Here is an 18,902-nt window from a genome sequence, read left to right on the forward strand (position 1 = left end):
CACGATAAAGTAATTTTGCAGCATGACAATGCTCGACCCCATGTTGCGAAAGTGGTCAAGACATACTTGGAAACGTTGAAACGGGAAGTCCTACCCCACCCGCCGTATTCTTCAGACGTTGCTCCCTCTGACTATCACTTGTTTCGATCAATGGCAGCCTGGCTGACCAGCACTTCCGGTCTTATGAAGAAGTAAAAAATTGGATCGATTCGTGGATAGCCTCAAAAGATGACCAGTTTTTTCGTCGCGAGATTCATACGCTACCCGAAAGATGGGAGAAAGTAGTGGCCAGCGATGACAATACTTGAATCATAAATGTATAACCAGTTTTTTACAATAAAGCCTCGAATTTCGGAAAAAAAACGGCGGAAGCAAAGTTGTACACCTAGTTCCCCTGTATGGATTTCCGACTTGATGACTATGATTGGATTATAATACCATGCGTAGAAAGGATCTAATAATCCTTAGCATAAGAGTCTCCTCGGGGACAGAAAATGCTTAAAAATTACTGCTCAGTGTAATGATTGCCAACATAATCCTAGCAATCTTCAAATGTATCTTTGTATTTAAGACGGAGACTCTAGGTGTCGCCTCAATCGGTGTGTAAACCAACTGCATTAGAGCATATCATAGGTGCGTGTATCAAAACAAGTAAAATTAAATTTCAAATATTTAAATTGCTTTTATTCATGAAAATAATAAAAAATTGATAACTTTAATTTGACAAAAAAACAATATGAGCCACCGATAACAGAGAAAAAATTCCAATCTCAATAAGTGATTGAATCAAATCATTTCTAAATTCAGAACTCCGAAAACAAGCCCAAAAAATATGATTCAGATCCTAAAATTCAAATCTATATTTACAATCTGGTCTTTCCTTACAGCCTATTTTATGTAAAAAGGCATTTGTAAAAGAATATCCCGTTATTAATTTAACTGCCTTACCAAAATCATTTCTATAAATTTTCAATTTACAAAATGAAATTAAATCTATTTCCGTATCTAATTCTAAATATTATATCTTCCTGTGTTTGGATTAAGTGAATTAAAATTCACAAGCGAATAGCAGCAATAAGCGAAAGATGAATATCCCAAACATATAACGATTCCTTAAAGTGTTTGATTTCATTCCACTTCAAAAGAATAAATGATATATTTCTATTAGATATCCTTTCAACTGCGATCGATTGAAAAATATTTTAATTTATTTAAAATTTTATCATGTTTAAATTAGATGCATTTAAATAAAAAGCTTTCAGATAATTTATTAATTACATTGTTAAATGATCTTTGATCAGAAAATTTCCAACACATTCTGTTAGCTGCAGCTCTAGCATTCTAATCCCAATGCTCTTATATGCAGCACAAAACAAGTTATTAATTATATCAATATATGAATTGGCCGCATTAATATACCAAGGCCCCCCCCACTCAAATTGTGCCAATTTGATTGATTGGTTGCATTGATAAATTTCAATGACATTTGAGCACTGATGAATCCCACGTGAATCCCGATATTCACTTTAATATATTTATAAATTGTAAAGATTTATTTTTTAAAAAAGTAATATCCTTCCATCTCAATCCATAATTATCAGAATCCATAACCTAGATATTTAACTGATCTACTAAAGGTATCACAAACCGAATTATACAAATCAATCGATTCAGGAATAAAATTTTCTAGTTCTATGAAAAATAATATATATTATAATATTGAGTTTTACTGATTTCAAGTGAAAGATTGATGGACTCTAACCATTCAAACAAAGAATGAAAGTTTATTTTTAGTTGTTCATTTTTAATTGTTCATTAAATTAGAATTCCTTCCTTTTGATAACACAGCTATATCGTCTGCAAACTGTATCACAGAACAATTGTGTGATATTTGAAAGACAATCTTCCTAATATAAAAATTAAACAACAATGGACTCAATGTAGACCCTTGAGGCAATTCCTTCTGAATAGTTCTAACGCCAAACAAAATAATAATATTATTGTAAAATTTTACCGATCTGCCATACAAAAAGAATTTAAAAAGACTCTTATATGATGTCGGAATGTTCAACTTATTTAATTCATTATAAAGAATATTCAAAATAACATTATCATATACACCCTTAATATCCAGAAATAGTGCACCCAATAACTGACCCTGAGAAAACCAAATGTTTTATATGCTTCTAAATTGACATGGGGTAAACAATGATCACAAGATTGCTCCTTACAAAAATCAAATTGATTATCTGATAAAATATTTTCTAATTCAATAAATCTTTCCAACCGTCTCAAATCAATTTCTCAAAAATTTTAACCAAACAAGATAATGATATCGACCTTTGTTATTATTTTTTGGAATCAACATCGTATCATATTCCTTCCAAAATTAAAAAAAATTTCATTGTCAATAATCATTTGATTAAAAGAAAGTAATAAAACTTCCACGTATGTGGTAGTTGTGAAATGATTAAGATATTAATTAATCAGGGCCAACAGCACTATTTATTTTCAGTAAAGAAATTAACAAATATATTTCATTAATATTGAATTTCACAAATAATCTCTCCGAAAACTGAAAATCCATTGGAAAATCAAAACTATTAATACACCAGGGCGGAGTTAAATTGTTTATTATAGGAAATACTTTTTCTTCAATCGATTGATCATCGATTAGGAGCAACCGGATTATTAAATGCACAATTCTTAAAAATATGAATCATTTCTCAAAAATTCTTTGAAATTATGATCCACTTTATTAACAAAATTCCTGAAATTTCCCCTTTTGCTTTTGGCAATAATTTTCTTAGCTTTCAGGGAAGATTGTCGATATAAATATAAACTCTTTCTAGAAGGGAAGACTTCGAAATTATCAAAAGCCAATTGTCTATCCTTAATTGCTTCTTCGCACTTTTGATTCCTCCAAGGCTTATTTTTCACTCTCCGATAGTCCCCAAGTTTAGTTAATAACAACCTTACCAGGTATATAAATATGAAACCGGAATTTTTATAGAAAATACACGTTTATTGCATTTTAATGCAATGTGTATTTTCTATAAAATGATAAAAAATATTTTATTCGAAGTATTGCCCATCGGTAACTATACATTTTTTTCACCTGTTTGACAATTTGTGGACGCCAAAAAAATTGTTGCTCTTTTGAGTCAAACCAGTCATCTAGCCATTTTAATACATCTTCGTAAGAAGTGAAGCGCTGCTGAGCAAGTGTGTCCCATCGATGCAAATAAGTGGTAATCAGACGGAGCCAAGTCTGGTGAGTAAGCCGCATGCGAAAGTATTTCCCAATCAAATGCCTTAATCGTTTCCTTGATCAGTTTTGCTGTGTGTGATGGTGCATTATCATGAAGCAAAATCACTTTGTGCTACCTTTTTTGATATTCCGGTCGTTTTTGACACAAAACTTGATTCAAATTGATCATTTGTTGTTGGTAGCGTTCAGTATTTAGGTTTCGCCAGGTTTTAACAGCTCAATAGATCACATCTTTCTGATCCCACCAAACACAGAGCATTGTCTTCCGTCCATAGCGATTTGACCTTGCAGTCGATGTCGATGATTCGCCTCCTGGAGTTACCCATGATCTTTTATGCTTAGGATTTTCAAAATATATCCACTTTTCATCACAGTCACAATTTGATGGAGAAATAATTTTTTTTTATACCTGGCGAGCAGCATTTCGCAAGTGGTTTTTCACTTTTCCTGCTGTCTTTCATTCAGTTCATGTGAAATCCATTTTCCCATCTTCTGGATCTTTCCCATGTTTTATTTCAAATGGAGACGGCTTCTCGTGTCACATTCAATTGATCCGCGAATTGTTGTTGAATTTGAGCGTCATCCTCATCTAACAATGCTTGCAATTCGCTGTTTTCAAACTTTTTCGATGATTTTCCACGTTCTTCATTTCTCACGTCAAAATCGCCACTTTTGAATTTTTTAAACCACTCAAAGCTCTGTGATTTACCAAGAGCATGTTCACCGTAAGCGACAAGTATTCGTTGTGATTCTGCAGCAGTTTTCTTCAAATGGTAACAGAAAATCAATGCTGTCCGCAAATCGTAGTTTCCAGGCACAAAATTCGACATGTTCAACGCTATTACAAACTATACTGTTGTATGAAACTTGTATTGTTGTGAGTGAAAATCTTTGTCAGATGTCAGAACAAGAAAATGGCGTCAATGGTGCCGTCTGACGACAACTACATTGACAGCTATGGCCATCTATTGATAAATTCCGGTTTCATATTTACATACCTTGTATATGTCGAGGGAAAACTGACGAAATGGTTCAGGGTGCTCACGTGGCATTGAGAAATAATTGCGTCGCGTTTATATTCAATGAGATTCGATATGAACTCAACGATGGAGATTGATCGTAACAGAAACGTGGGCATAACTAGCACGCTCAAAAATTATGTAACAATGTCATCTGACAGAAGCGTGACTCTGCGGAATGTCAGTTGGGATGCGCAGACTACTGCGGCCGGATACTTTAATTTCTGTGTATCGCTCTACGTATTGCTGGAATTTTGCGAAGATTACAAACGCGTGATGATCAATGCTCGTCATGAGTTGATTTTAATACCAGCGCGCAACGACAATAACGTCTGACGGGAGATCCGGCGACAGAGCCAACGCTCGAATTATTATATAATGTACAGCCGCACGTGTTATTGAGATAAATAAGCTGTCGATGTTGCACGCTTTGGAGAGCGAACGATATCTGAGCATGTTTTTTGCCCATGAGATCTGTACGAATTTTCATTCTTGCAAAGCTTGCACAACCAAGCATTCGTGAGCCATCAAGATAGCCACTCAGCTCGAGAAGCCACGCTATATTATTTTCGCTATGTAAACAGGTCGAAAAAATGTCCAAGGATATAATCGATTCGACGATTGCAATTTAACCAATGTGAAACTCTATCTGAATTCGGAAATGTTATCCGTATTGACAATGACTTGAATCTGGATTTTGATAAAAACAGATGTGCGATTCTGTACGACTTGTACGCGCGTTTCTGCAAGGGCTACTATGGATACGAATATCTCGAGCCGAGCCTCACCTTTACAACTTTTTTACGCAATGGTCCGTTCGTGATCATGGATTGCTCTCAACAGAACGAATCGGTCAAGAGCACTGTGGACGTGCGATTAGACTTTGAATGTAAGGAGAATGTGTAATACAAATACAACAGCCTATTATCTCATATATATATACGCGTGGGTATATCGATCGCTCAGTATAATCCATTGATCAACGTTGTGCACAAAATTACCTAAATGCACCTCCGACGTATAAAATCTATAATACGTCGCAATCGATCGCAATCGATCGCAGTCTTCTCGACTACTCGTCTCAACGTTCATGGATCTGCAAGGATTCCGTTAACAAGAAATTTATCGTGAAGAAAGTGGCGATGCTGAAATAGGGGACTGTTCTCACACATTACATTTTCATCCCATGGATATTTTTGACAAGATCCGACAAGTTTTGTTTTTGCTTCCTGATTGAGTGCTTATCATGGATTGCGATGGAAGGACGAGATGGTTCCGTACAATGAGGCAAAACGCCTGATCACAACAGCTATATTTGAACATGCTATCGTGTACCTTAAGGGAAACGAACGTGGCTGTGGAACTTTAGACGATGAGCGAGAACACATGTACATCAAGACTTTAAACGCAATTTACGGAGACATGAAATCTTTAACTAATCTGTTGCTAATACTGTGCGATGTGGACAACATGTTAAGAATTGCGCGTTACAAAATGTATTGAAAATATATAACTGACGATTGCAAAAGAATTTTTTTTAATAAAAAACGTTAACGTATTTAGTACGTATTTCTTTTTTCCCTTCCTTTGCAATACATGTACTTATATGTATGAACGTATGTATAAATATGTATATATGTATGTATGTATAATGTATATGTATGAACGTATAAATATATATGTATGTATGTATGTATGTATGTATGTATGTATGTATGTATATATGTATGTATGTACCGAAAACATCAATGCTTCTGTTAAACGCGTCGTGATATGTCCGATCTGACAGTACATAGTAATGTATATAGGTAGTTTATAAGACTTTTTTCATTCAATCGTAAGCTTCAATTACGAACGTTAAGATATGGAATAAAAGAAGTATAGTATACGCCGAAAATCAATCAAGCAAAAGGGGTCCCTTGTCGCCAAGTCCGCCAAGTCCACTGCCATCGAAGAAAAAAGCGAGATATTGGGAACGCCTTGAAGAAAAAGCATCAAAGTCGCCGTGCTCATCATCAATGTCATCAATGCCATCGAAATATAAATCATAAAGTATAAATAATTGATAAACGCGAAAGAAGAATAACTCGCAAACAAAGAAAGTACGTAGAAAAAACGCAATAAAATGTGTCGCGACACGTTCGCAATTCTTGGAAAGAGGGGAGGGGCAACCCCCTCTTCGATTCTAGAAGTTATACCATATACGTCACAATTTACGTATGTAAGTCAGTCCTGCGATATCTACTTGTACGAACGGTTGAAAATGTATTTCGCTAAAGACAGCAACACATCGTATGAAACGAAGAAGGACTGCAGTAATATGTAAGTTTCAAGTTCTAACGTTCAATGATTACAGGCTACAAATTTTTGGAATCAAAGATTTGATCCACCGAGTTACGTGGAGATCGCCCTGGGAGATCATTGTGAACTATCGCTATCTTTCGAAACGTGGAAAACCTTTTATTTATGAGCAGCGATGGAATATTTACAAGATGCTGCGAAACGAACACAAGGACAATTTTATAAGTGTTGGACCGCTAATCGTCAGCATTTACATGCTGAATGATGCTATGCTTGTACGTCTCGATTCTTCGTCCACAACCGAAACGACGCTACGATGTATTTGATATGTTTGCATTTGATGTATCGACATTTGATGTAACATTTGAATGATTAGATCGACTCATCGATACGGTCGATGTTAAGTATACGCGATTCTCCAACATTATATCCGAAGACACAATACGCGATAGCAACAAATTTGTCTTTAACAAACATCAGTTCATCGATTGCGAGCTATTAGCTTTAGTTTTTAATACAAAAAAAAGAAACGATGTAATAACATGTGAATAAAAAATTTTTTCACATCACTATATATGTACTTTCTTTATTTCCCATCCATCCCATACATGGATATATCCATTCATCCTATACCTCGACGCGTCATATTCCGTTTAGATAAACAACAGTCAATGCTTGTTTTTTTTGCCGTATCACAAATCATGTATGTATGTACGTATATACGCATGTATGTACCTTTCCGCGTAAGAAAAAAGAAATTACAGGTGTGAAAATAATAAACATGCAGTGTGAACTTTCAGCAATTCGATGGGCCGCAAATAATCACGGGCTACATTATAAAGAATGCTGCAATGATATAAACGATAATTTTTCTCGTGACGGCACTTATGATCTAAATTATTTTATATACAACGGAAATGTATCCTAGATAGCCTCGCTATGGCAAAGGATGCTTCTCAGCGGCAGCTTTGTTGTGACCGCGCGCGAGACGTATTATAATGTGAGTGATTTTTATAAACGTGCAAGGGTATGCTATCATTTAGGGGGTAGAATACTTTTGCATGTTTATGTGATTAAATGAAAATGAAAGTGACAGTTATGTTAGTGTAATTTTTTTTTAGAAAAAAAAACTTATTTTTCCATAGTTTACGCTAGAATCGAGGCAAACCTGTCAGATGTATAGGAGATCCGTTACGAGTATCCTGTTGAGAAAATAAGTAGCTTTTTTTCTTTTTTATTTGTAATCAATATATAATATTATATTAATATAATATAATATTAATAATAATAAATATTTTTGTGTTTCTAACGTCTTTTTACTTTTCTTTTTTTCAGTATCTTATCTGGTCGATAAGCCGCAGGTTGTGAGGCTGTAATTATGAAACGAGGTGGGCGTACAAATCCAAATCCCCCTTGGTAAGTATTAGGTGTACAACTTTGCTTCCGCCTTTTTTTTCCGAAATTCGAGGCTTTATTGTAAAAAACTGGTTATACATTTATGATTCAAAGTATTGTCCATCGCTGGCCACTACTTTCTCCCATCTTTCGGGTAGCGGACGAATCCCACGTCGAAAAAACTGGTCATCTTTTGAGGCTATCCACGAATCGATCCAATTTTTTACTTCTTCATAAGACCGGAAGTGCTGGTCAGCCAGACCGTGTATCATTGATCGAAACAAGTGATAGTCAGAGGGAGCAACGTCTGGAGAATACGGCGGATGGGGTAGGACTTCCTATTTCAACGTTTCCAAGTATGTCTTGACCACTTTCGCAACATGAGGTCGAGCATTGTCATGCTGCAAAATCACTTTATCGTGTCTCTCGTTGTATTGCGGCCGTTTGTCTTTCAATGCTCGGCTCAAACGCATCAATTGCGTTCGATACTGATCGCCTATGATTGTTTCAGTCGGTTTTAACAGTTTATAATACACTACGCCGAACTGGTCCCACCAAATACAGAGCATGATCTTGGACGTCAAAATCACCGTTCTTGAAGCGTTGAAACCACTCACGACACGTTCTTTCACTAATAGCGGCCTCACCATAAGTATTTGAGAGCATTCGATGAGCCTCAGTCGCAGATTTCTTCATATTGAAGCAAAAAATTAAAACCTCTCGCAAATGACGAGAATTTGGCTCGTAAACTGACATTTTCAATCGAGAATAACTTTATGGTGCAGACACAAATCGACTAATGTTTCTATGGGGTTATGTTGACAAATGCCCAAGTTTATTGTATGACGTCTATGATCTATTTATTTCGACCACCACTTACCACTAAAGCCATCTATAGGAAAACGGCGGAAGCAAAGTTGTACACCTAATATAATAAATAGATTTATTTCCTTTTAATAATTCACTTTTTATAATACTTTTTTTTTAGAGTGTACCTCATTATTACATAAAAATATTAGGATTTGTGAATATTGCCAATTATGATACGAGCTGAGAGACAACAAGAGTTAGAGGAGCGTATCGATATTTGGAAAGAAGCGGACTTTTTTTTTGGATTTTGGTGGAATTATTCTCCGGCTGTATGAGTCCGATCCAGAGCCTGAAGATTGGAATTGTAAGTATCATAAATTTAAATTATATGAATTTTTCTTCTTATATATATTGTTCTTATATATATAATGTAATGCTTTTTATTTTACAAAAACAATGGTGCTTCATATATATATATATATTATTTTTTTTTATTTTTATTTATTTATTTATTTATTTATTTTTTAATTAAATATTTTAATGTAATTTAGATTCAAATAAATATACTGTTTTTTTTTCTTAAAATAAATATATCTTTTCTTTTCGTAACATACTTCACTACATAAACAAGTTGTTTTCGTATTAAGCATTCGGTCTATTTAAATTATTAAATAAAATTTAATAAAAATATTTTTGCGCGCAAGAGGAAGATATAACGGGAGCGACAATGTGACGGGACAGATGACGAAACATAAGAAGAAGAGAAATAGTAGTAAGTATATGTGGTAAGTCTCTGTGAGATTGCATGATGTCGCGGCGGCAGCGGTGGCGGCGGCGGCGATCCCCAATGATACCTGACGTCACAACATGGCGGCATATATCATTATATATCGTAAACACCGATAGCGCTGAGACTTCCCCCCGCTTTCCTTCCTTCTCTGCGCCTACGAGTACTCCCCGCGCCTTCCTCTCCTCGCCTACTAGTATCCCCCCTTCCGCGCCCCGCACCTCCCCTCTAACCAAGGGTTAGAACCCACCTAGTATATTTATTGATATCCAGCTTTGATCCAAATAGCGCTAGATCCAAAATAGTGCAGGCATCTGAAAAAAAAATATAATTTTTTTCATTGTCACAAAGAGGTTACAAAAAATATTTTCATAATTTTCAATTAAATATATACACATAGCAAAAGTATTTCTTGTGTCTATATTTATTGATTTGAGCTCACGAAATGGAACAGATCCTTTATCCATGCAAAATGTCCTATATTATATATCATTGCATGGATCCTGTACATACAAGAGATTGACATGTTTGCTCCTCTTTCGATCGGTGAGCCATAATGGAAGAATTTCTTTTTGCTCTTCTTTGAGATAAACATTGATGAAGATATCGTTGAGACTTTCAAATCTTTTAATTTGATTCATCATTGAAAACTGGATACCTGTAAGATTTAGCACTGTAGAATAATGCGGATATGATGACTCTCGCTCCGTATGCTTTTTAGCTGGGTGTAAAGCGGCAATCACTGATCAGGCAAAACATGCATTGTCCATAGATTGCACGTTGACCACTGCTTTTTTCATTTTAATTTCTCGCGGGAGTTCGATATGACATTCCTCGTGCAATGAATGTTTGTTTACAGTTAAATTCAGGCGACAGCGTCTACCCGTTATTGCATTCCTGCAATTCCTTCAGCGATGTCAGAATAGGTTCAACTACGCGCGACGCGCGTATTATATTCTTGCAAATCGGACGAACGGAAGAGTTCATAATTTCTTGTGCTCACTTTTATTCGCACGTTTATCACCCGATACAAATTCACCATTAAATACTGTGTTTATTTTAATATTATCATGTTTCTGAATAACACTTTGCACAGATTCCAATACTATCTCTCTCGCATCTTCGAGGAATTGGCGAAGTTCGAGTCCAGAGTTTATTACGGCACCGGTCAATATATAACTTTTGAACGCTATATCAATCTCGCGCTATCGAAGTCCCGCGCTATACCCGGCACCTACTTGCACAAACGTTCGTGCACAGTATCTTTTACAGTAAATTTTCGAGTCTTGCGATACGATCGATTGTTTAACATTAATCGATAATTGCGGACGTTTAGCACAATTCTGTTCCTCCAGCGATTCGATGAAATTATTGCTATTCCCACGCAAGAAACTCTTCTCGCGTATTTAAGTGAGCAGCTTGCGCTATGAGATGACGCTCCGTTTGATCCATATTAAAATATATACTGTTTTTCACAGTCACTAAAATATAATTTTCACATAGTCACTAAAAAATATAATTTTTGCACAGTTGCGTTAAATGTCTTTCACATTGTGCAAATAGAGCATAGATTGCATGGTAATATTAGGTGTAGAAAAAAGTTCATGGCGTTTTTTAGATGGCATTAAAAAAACGCCACGAACTTTTTCCCACACCTAATATTTGATACAGCAGATTTCTTACAATACATATCGTCAATATGTATATTAATCAATATTCGCGATGTATATTTCACGCGAACAGCGTGAAAACGTAAAAATAAATCATGCATTCTTATGATGCACGATGAACAAAATTTGTCACGATCTGAAGAATGGTTTACAGTATATACAGTATATAGTGTTTACAGTATATAGTGGCCAGCGATGGACAATACTTTGAATCATAAATGTATAACCAGTTTTTTACAATAAAGCCTCGAATTTCGGAAAAAAAAAACGGCGGAACAAAGTTGTACACCTAATAATAAAAGTGCAAACATTATGTACAAAATTTATGATAAAAATTCTATAGAATGTGAACTAATAGTCTATGGTTTAGATTATATTGTGTATTACATAATAAATAATTGTATGTTAAAATATATATTCTTTTCTTCTAAAATTATTTTAGCTTTAGTATCTTCGCCACTTCTTCTTCGTATCTTCGTAATATTGAATTAGTAGTATTGAATTAGTCAATAAAAAAGCGCGCTTGGTCATTTGTACATTGATAAAAAAGAATATTATAATTAGTGTTACTAGATTATATTATTAAAAATTCATAAAAATATTATCATAATTAATTTTTAAGTCGTATCATTAAAAATCGTAAATACCATATCTATTTAATAAAAATCGTGAGCAAAAGAAGAAAAGAAAAGAGAACAACGGGTAAAAGAAAGAAGGAACAAAACTCCTCTTCCCCTCTAACACGACCCCTGATGATGTACTTTCCCCCTCCCTCAAACCTAGCACCTGTAACTTCGCCACCCGCGCGATACTAGAACCATCTTGCAGTATCTGTGGATTAGAATCGGCGCTTATATCCTATTTTTCTTCTAAGGCTAGAGCCACTTTCGAAAATCTTAGTGTCATTGCTTCGCGCATAGGTAATATTGATATAACACAATAGCTTACGCATTAGCTTACGAATGACGAATTTTATCACATAGTTTTACAGAAGAAAAAAAAGTTTAGCATTGAGGAAATGTAGGCTAAAATATTAGGATGCGAAAATAGTAATGCTAATAAATCTTTTCGAAATTTAGAAAAATTAGTAGAAGCAATTCTTTCTCTCCCACATTCAAATACCGAAGCAGAGCGAATATTTTCCTTTGTAGTAAATGTAAAAAATAAAAAAAAAATAAATTGGGAAATGACATACACTTTCGGCCATTTGCGTAACAAGATCATCCTTTCAAGCAGATAATATTAATTGTGTAAATTTTGAGATTGATTCGCAGCATTTAGAATTGCATAATTCTGCGAACTTATAACGCGTCGAAATGACACTGATAATCATTAATATATATGTATTAATGCGTTCTATAAGACTTCTGTTTAATAAATAATTATTTTATTAATTATTTATCAAAGTTTTTATTTCTAGATTCAACATGAAGCAATCCTAATCCGTTAAATTTTTTTTTATTTCTAAATTAAAAGAATAAAACTTATTTAATTATATTAGTTATCGAGACAGTTTTAATTTATTAATAAATAATTAATAATATTGATTTTATTTTATATAGATTTCCGATTAATAACATAGATTATATATATTAGTTTTGTTTTATACATATATATATTTTATTTTTGTTATAAATAAAATATAATTATATTTTACATAAATTTTATTTTTTGTATGAAAATTATGTTTGATGAATACTGATAAGATTTTTGACAGGTTTCCGTTACTCTTGCAAGGAATTTTGGTAGTTATACCAAAATTATAGTTTCCTGCCAAATAAATTATTTATTTTTTTACCTAGAAGAAATGTGTTTTACGTGTAAAATTATTTCACCATCTAATCTATTTCTCGTCATAATTTATCCACATAATTAATATTACTGCATGCTAAGAAGTATGTCTAATTTTTATATATTTATAGTTCTATTTTTCTTTGGGGCAACTAACGACGTCAGATTCACGAACGAATTAGATTACTACTGGCGCTTTAGACTGCGCGCATGCGCGAGTGCGGGGCATATTTGGCATTATCGGGCCTGCCGAAATCATTTGCGTTATGAAGGTTGTGAGAAGAAGACGCAGGGTCTACTACGAGCTACTGAATATTGAAACGAGCCGAGCGGAGCTAAAGAAAAGAGCCGAGAAGAGCTATCGAAAGAACGAGAAGGAGGAATCGCCGGTGAGACAAGCGCAGAAATTTTATAAAGTTGCCGAAGTCGTGATCTCGAGCAAATAGCACGTGCCGAATTCGAGCTGAGAGGTTGAGACTCGTACAGGGAGCTATCGTGAGTAATTAATCTTTTAATTGTCGCTTGCCGTTTACTCGAATCACATAGATTATTGTATTCAGTTCGCGTAAATCTTGCCGTCCTCTCGCGAAGTCGTTACGTCTCGTTAGTATGATTGTATGTCAGTTCGCCAGCTTGCATTACGCCGCCGTTTAAGTCGGATTTCATACAAAATTATGTACATCTTCCATATCAAGCATTTCAGAAGTAGTATCCCCTTCTGCATTTCTGTATTGAAAAAGTACATGTTTTGAGTGTTTCCCCAAAATATACCGTTTTAACTTCTGTTTCTACTGAGTGATCATAAGGATTCCCCATTGATTTAATATATGAAACAAAATTTTCTAAGATATCCTGGTTCAGTCTTTTCGTTAGTATATATTTTATTCCAAATTCTTCAGAAGAATATTTCTGTTGTATATAAACAAACATTTCTTGCAATGATTTATTGCACAATATAATTCCTTTCTGGACATTATGCTTGTTTTATAGCCAATCCATTTCTTTTATATCCATTTCTTTTATAAATTTATCCATATTGTCGATAATTTTATTTTGCTTTTCTAGGTTAATGCCATATGATTCATCACATTTTCCATATTTCAATTTACTATTAAAAATATCACACCAATTGTTAACTAATTTCAATTTTCACATTAGAGGTGTGTTGGTCTAATATGTACAAGACAAAAACTCACATCATCCTATTGCTATTGCATTTAGAAAATATTTGTGCAGCCAATTTTACATTTTGCCGCTGTCCCTTTAACATTAATATGCATTCTGTTTAGTTTATGCGATATTTTCATCTCTTTTTTCACTATAATATATTATAATTTAACACTATAATTCTTATATTAATATATCCTTATACTAATAATTCTTTTAAGACACGTTTTATCAATAGAAATTCCATTTATGTTAAATCCGTAGCCTACAAAATTATTTTTTGCGAGTTTTATCAAATGAGACACATTTGCATAAAAAAATATTTTTAGAGTGTCGTTTAAAGGAAGCACAAAAAAACATTTTTTCTCGGTATTTTCACTAGTTTTGTCAATAGAATTTTCATCAGCTTCGATTTGTAATTCATTCCATTCTTTTATATTAGTTGAACTCATATCGCATGTCACAGCAATAGCATAATCGATGTTATATAAATATTGTATGATACTAAATAAAAATTCTCGAGACATTACTATCAAAATTATAAAACACAGGTTGCCTCCAATTTTTAAATAGATCGGATTATAATGAATTAGCAGATCTTATGAGGTCTATACATTTTTTGCTGCTTGCGTTCAAATTTATTACAGACATATAATTTGTCGAAAGTTAGCACGGTCAAGTTTTCGGTTACTAATAAGTCATTTCCTTTATTTAATATTATTTTTAAAACGTCATTTAAAATGGCAGATAAAACATTAAATTTATCAATCCAATTGTGCAAAGTATTTTCACATGGTAATGGCATTTTATTGACATTTCTTAAGTATCTGTAAATTTTAAAACCTAATGATCTACAATTAGACTTATTGCAGATATTATCTTCGGATGACCACCGTATGCAACTATTAGTCGATAACTTTAATTTTGTGATCAGGCACTTTCCTTTTCTTTTCCAATATTAGCATTTTTGTTGGAATAGCATCTTTTTTTAAGCGTTGCATTTCTTTGATACGTTCTCTACTCTTGGTTTTGTTCACTTCGTTATGAAACAATCAGTATCAAAATGATTACTGCTACGTTCAAGCTCTGCATGCATAGAAGTGAATGCAACAGGAATCGAATTATTAGACCGATCGTGTCCAGACTCCGGAAGGGAACTGTGGGGAAGGACCGACGCAAATTGGGACGCACTTCGGTTCGTTCTGAGACTCCCAACGAACCGGGGGTCGAAGTGGAGGACGAAGTGGAAACCTCAACTCGTGCTCTGCTAAGCGAACTCAGCTGAGTCGTACATACTTTTAATTTAAAAGGATCCAAACTGGATCCTTTGCCTGGATCAGTGTGCCATGAGGGCGCATTTTAACGCCAGATGTGCTAGTACGTCCGCATGCCCTGGCTTTCGGTCATGGAACTTAATCCAAGTGACCGAGGAGAGGGCGAAGTGCAACTGCGAGAGAGCTTACGATAAATACAAGGAGAGATTTTTCAAATTAACAAAGAGGGTTAAATTTATAATATAATGAAAGAAATATTTAGCAATATATTTTTGTTATACAATTTCTTTGATTTGTTTCATTTTGATTAGGTATATTTTTATGTGCATGTATGTGAAAGTATCGTGTGGCAGAAGGAAGAAGTTACGGAGAGAATAGCGAGGGAATAAAAAGGGAAAGAGGTTTTAGTGAATCTGAGAGAGTTTGGCTTGATTTTTCTAAGACGATGATAGTATCAACAGACAGATACGAGCGACCGGTCCATGAGAAATTATCGTGAGGCGATAGGGATTGAAATTATAGCGTGAACGGACTGCACTGTTTTTATTTTCCTTTACACGGGAACTCAAAAGGGAGAAAGAAAGAAAGAAAAAAATAAAAATAAAATAAAAATAAATGAGTAATAAAAAGAAACAAATAAAATAATAAAATGAATTAAAGAAAGAAAAAGCGGAGGGAGAGGACAGAAAATAGAAATATACTGACTTACTACCAAGATGCTCATCGGTAGGATGTGCGAAGGTGATGTTTCTTCAGCTGATTCTAAATCTTTAAGTCTCGGCCAAGTATAGTAAGTAGGATCGATGAAATTTCTCCCGCACTGCTTCTAAACTCTGGATTTTTAAAGTGTTGACCGGTTAAAAAAATAAGAACTTCGGACTGCTATGTCCGTCCTCAAAGAGAAATTAGGAAAAAAGGTGCTGAGTCCGAGGTTTTTATAGTAATCTACCCTGATTAATAGCGCACTGATTGGTGGCTAGATTAATTAGGTAGTGTTAGAATCTATTGGGTTGTTCGGAAAGTGCCGACTAATCTATATAATTTAATAAATGTATACTAAAATTTAAATCTTCTGCATTTCAATATTTCTTGCTTTCTAATTGGTCAAGGATTCTAATTATCAGTCAGGGACATTGACCGGAATCTGTAGCGTATGGGTGTTCTTAATTTATGATCTTAAAATTTATAAAAAAAGCGCACGTGCAATACGTCGAGGAAGCGCACGTGCAGCATCGGAACGAGACCACCCAAGACCTACCTCTGAACTTCATCTGTCGCTTCTTAGATTTTCTGATCACGGATTCGTGAGAATCGTTCACAACTTGACCGTTAAAAAATTTTGGCGCCGGTCTTACGCTTCTAATGACATATTTATTATTATTTTAGACGCAGTATCCGAGGGGCAGATTTTGTGTCCTTTTGGTCCCGCCGCTTGTGTACGTGCACCGATTTTTAATTTATCGGAGCGACATTTACGAGGATACTGGATTCTTCGCTTTTTTTTAATGTGGGAAAAAAAATTTTTAGTCTTTGCTGTAACGCTCAACTTGTTCGTTATTCGTAGCTGTCTCTTTATTTCAACGAATTCCAGATCTCCATGAAAGAAAAAAGTCGTGGGAGTGCTGAATGTAACACTGTATATCACTGCTATAATTATAATATATTTTATTTTAATATGTACATATACAAGAGTACTCATAAAAATAGAATTATATATATCAAAATTAATAAGATTAAAGGAAAATTAATAGGATTCTTTTTAAAATTAATAAGATTCTTGCAATACGACGTGCACTTTATTTCATCAATGGTTATTAGTGTATATGAATTGTTGCTGCTATACAATACATAATATTACCGGCATATTTTTGAACGTTTTAAAAAATTTTTTATCTGTAGTGTATATATATATACTGCAAATTAATAAATGTTTAATTAATCAACTTTATCTGCAATTTTTATATTTAGTTCCGTTCTTTGACTGGCTTGAAGTTATTGCTGATGAATAATTTCATCCTTAGGAAATCAAAAAAATATTATACTTTTTGTTTTTTTGTAAGATTTGTTTTTTTGTGTGATTAGGACAATATTTTATGTAATACGTTGGCATTTTTACCAATTAAATATACAATACTAGTATATATCTAATATATCTTGTTTCTTGTTCTTCAATTTAATTATTTTTCAATTCTATTTGACAACTATGCTGCATGTATCACATGTATGCATGGAAGAAGCCATATTGCTTTTTAGTAGACCAAACTCTGATTGGTCGAAGAGCAGACATTACTTTGAATCACTGCACATTCTCGAGAATATACACCATGTTTTCTTATATCTTTATCAAGAACTTTCTCACGATCTTCGGAAACTTTACTCATTTAGCTTGTGAATGTTCTACATTGTGACGCATCTTCACTGCAAGATGCGTCAATTTCGAGAAAGTTTTTCAAATCGATCATTTTTCAAATTTGTTAAGCATTTTTGCGCATGCGTCTTTACATTGCTTGTATTCTGTAAATTGCGGAATTGCTTAGCGACGCGGTATCCTTAATTCTCTAAATATTTATATTTATACTTATTTATACTTATATTTATACTTATTTATACTTATTTATATTTTCTTATAACTATGAGTCAAGCTAGTTGTTATAAATGTAAATGATTTTTAGCACTCTTTCAAATGTACATGATGTAAGACGGATAATAATCCGCTGCTATATTATAATTCGCTCATTATAGATGTTATGAAAGATCATTTACCAAATGCACAATTGCGAAATAAAGACTGTTCATCCTGCTTAGTCAATACTCATTCAGTTTAAGATATCAAATGAAGGCATTCCAAAACGCTATGGTTTTAGAGTGACCTTTGGTCTCTAAAGCACTATTAAACTAATAGCTAAAATATCACACTGGATACGAAGATTGATAGCCTGGAAGTGAAAATAAACTCAATCGAGAAAATTGATGCAAATCTTGATGAATGATGGATGAAAGATTGTAATGTTTTGAATCGACAGTGAATCAAGTAAATATGCTGAAACTTATAGTTGACCATTTAATGGCCACAGATGGTGATCTTGGATCAAGAAATCACTGCGGCGTGGTGTGACATTGAGAGGCGTTTTTATCTTTAAAATTTGGTCCTCGACCGCTTTTGCAATCGGACGCTTTTGCAATCTACGGAGTTTCTGGAGAGTGTTATCTCTCGTTTGGACCGTTTCGAGCATGAGAAGAGAGATCATGAACTAATATTCTTCGGCTTTCTAACATACCGAATGAAAACGGATATTATACTCTCTCTCTCTCTCTCTCTCTCTCTCTCTCTTCTCGTAACTACTCTCTACTACTCTACTACTACTCTNTCTCTCTACGTACGTACTACTACTACGTACGTACTACTTACTTACTTAC

At 34.1% G+C, this 18,902-nt stretch overlaps 1 protein-coding gene across 1 annotated transcript in view; it reads left to right on the forward strand.

Moving 5' to 3' along the window:
- LOC105624075 overlaps positions 1-13,490 on the forward strand; it is a 58,073-nt gene extending 44,583 nt beyond the window's left edge. Inside the window, exon 4 of the mRNA XM_012205438.1 lies at positions 13,317-13,490. Within this exon, the coding sequence (XP_012060828.1) occupies positions 13,317-13,490 (174 nt within the window). The remainder of the gene's footprint in view (positions 1-13,316) is intronic.
- Positions 13,491-18,902: the final 5,412 nt, after the last annotated feature.

The sequence above is a fragment of the Atta cephalotes genome (assembly GCF_000143395.1).
Source record: "Atta cephalotes unplaced genomic scaffold scaffold00002, whole genome shotgun sequence".
NCBI lineage: Eukaryota > Metazoa > Arthropoda > Insecta > Hymenoptera > Formicidae > Atta > Atta cephalotes.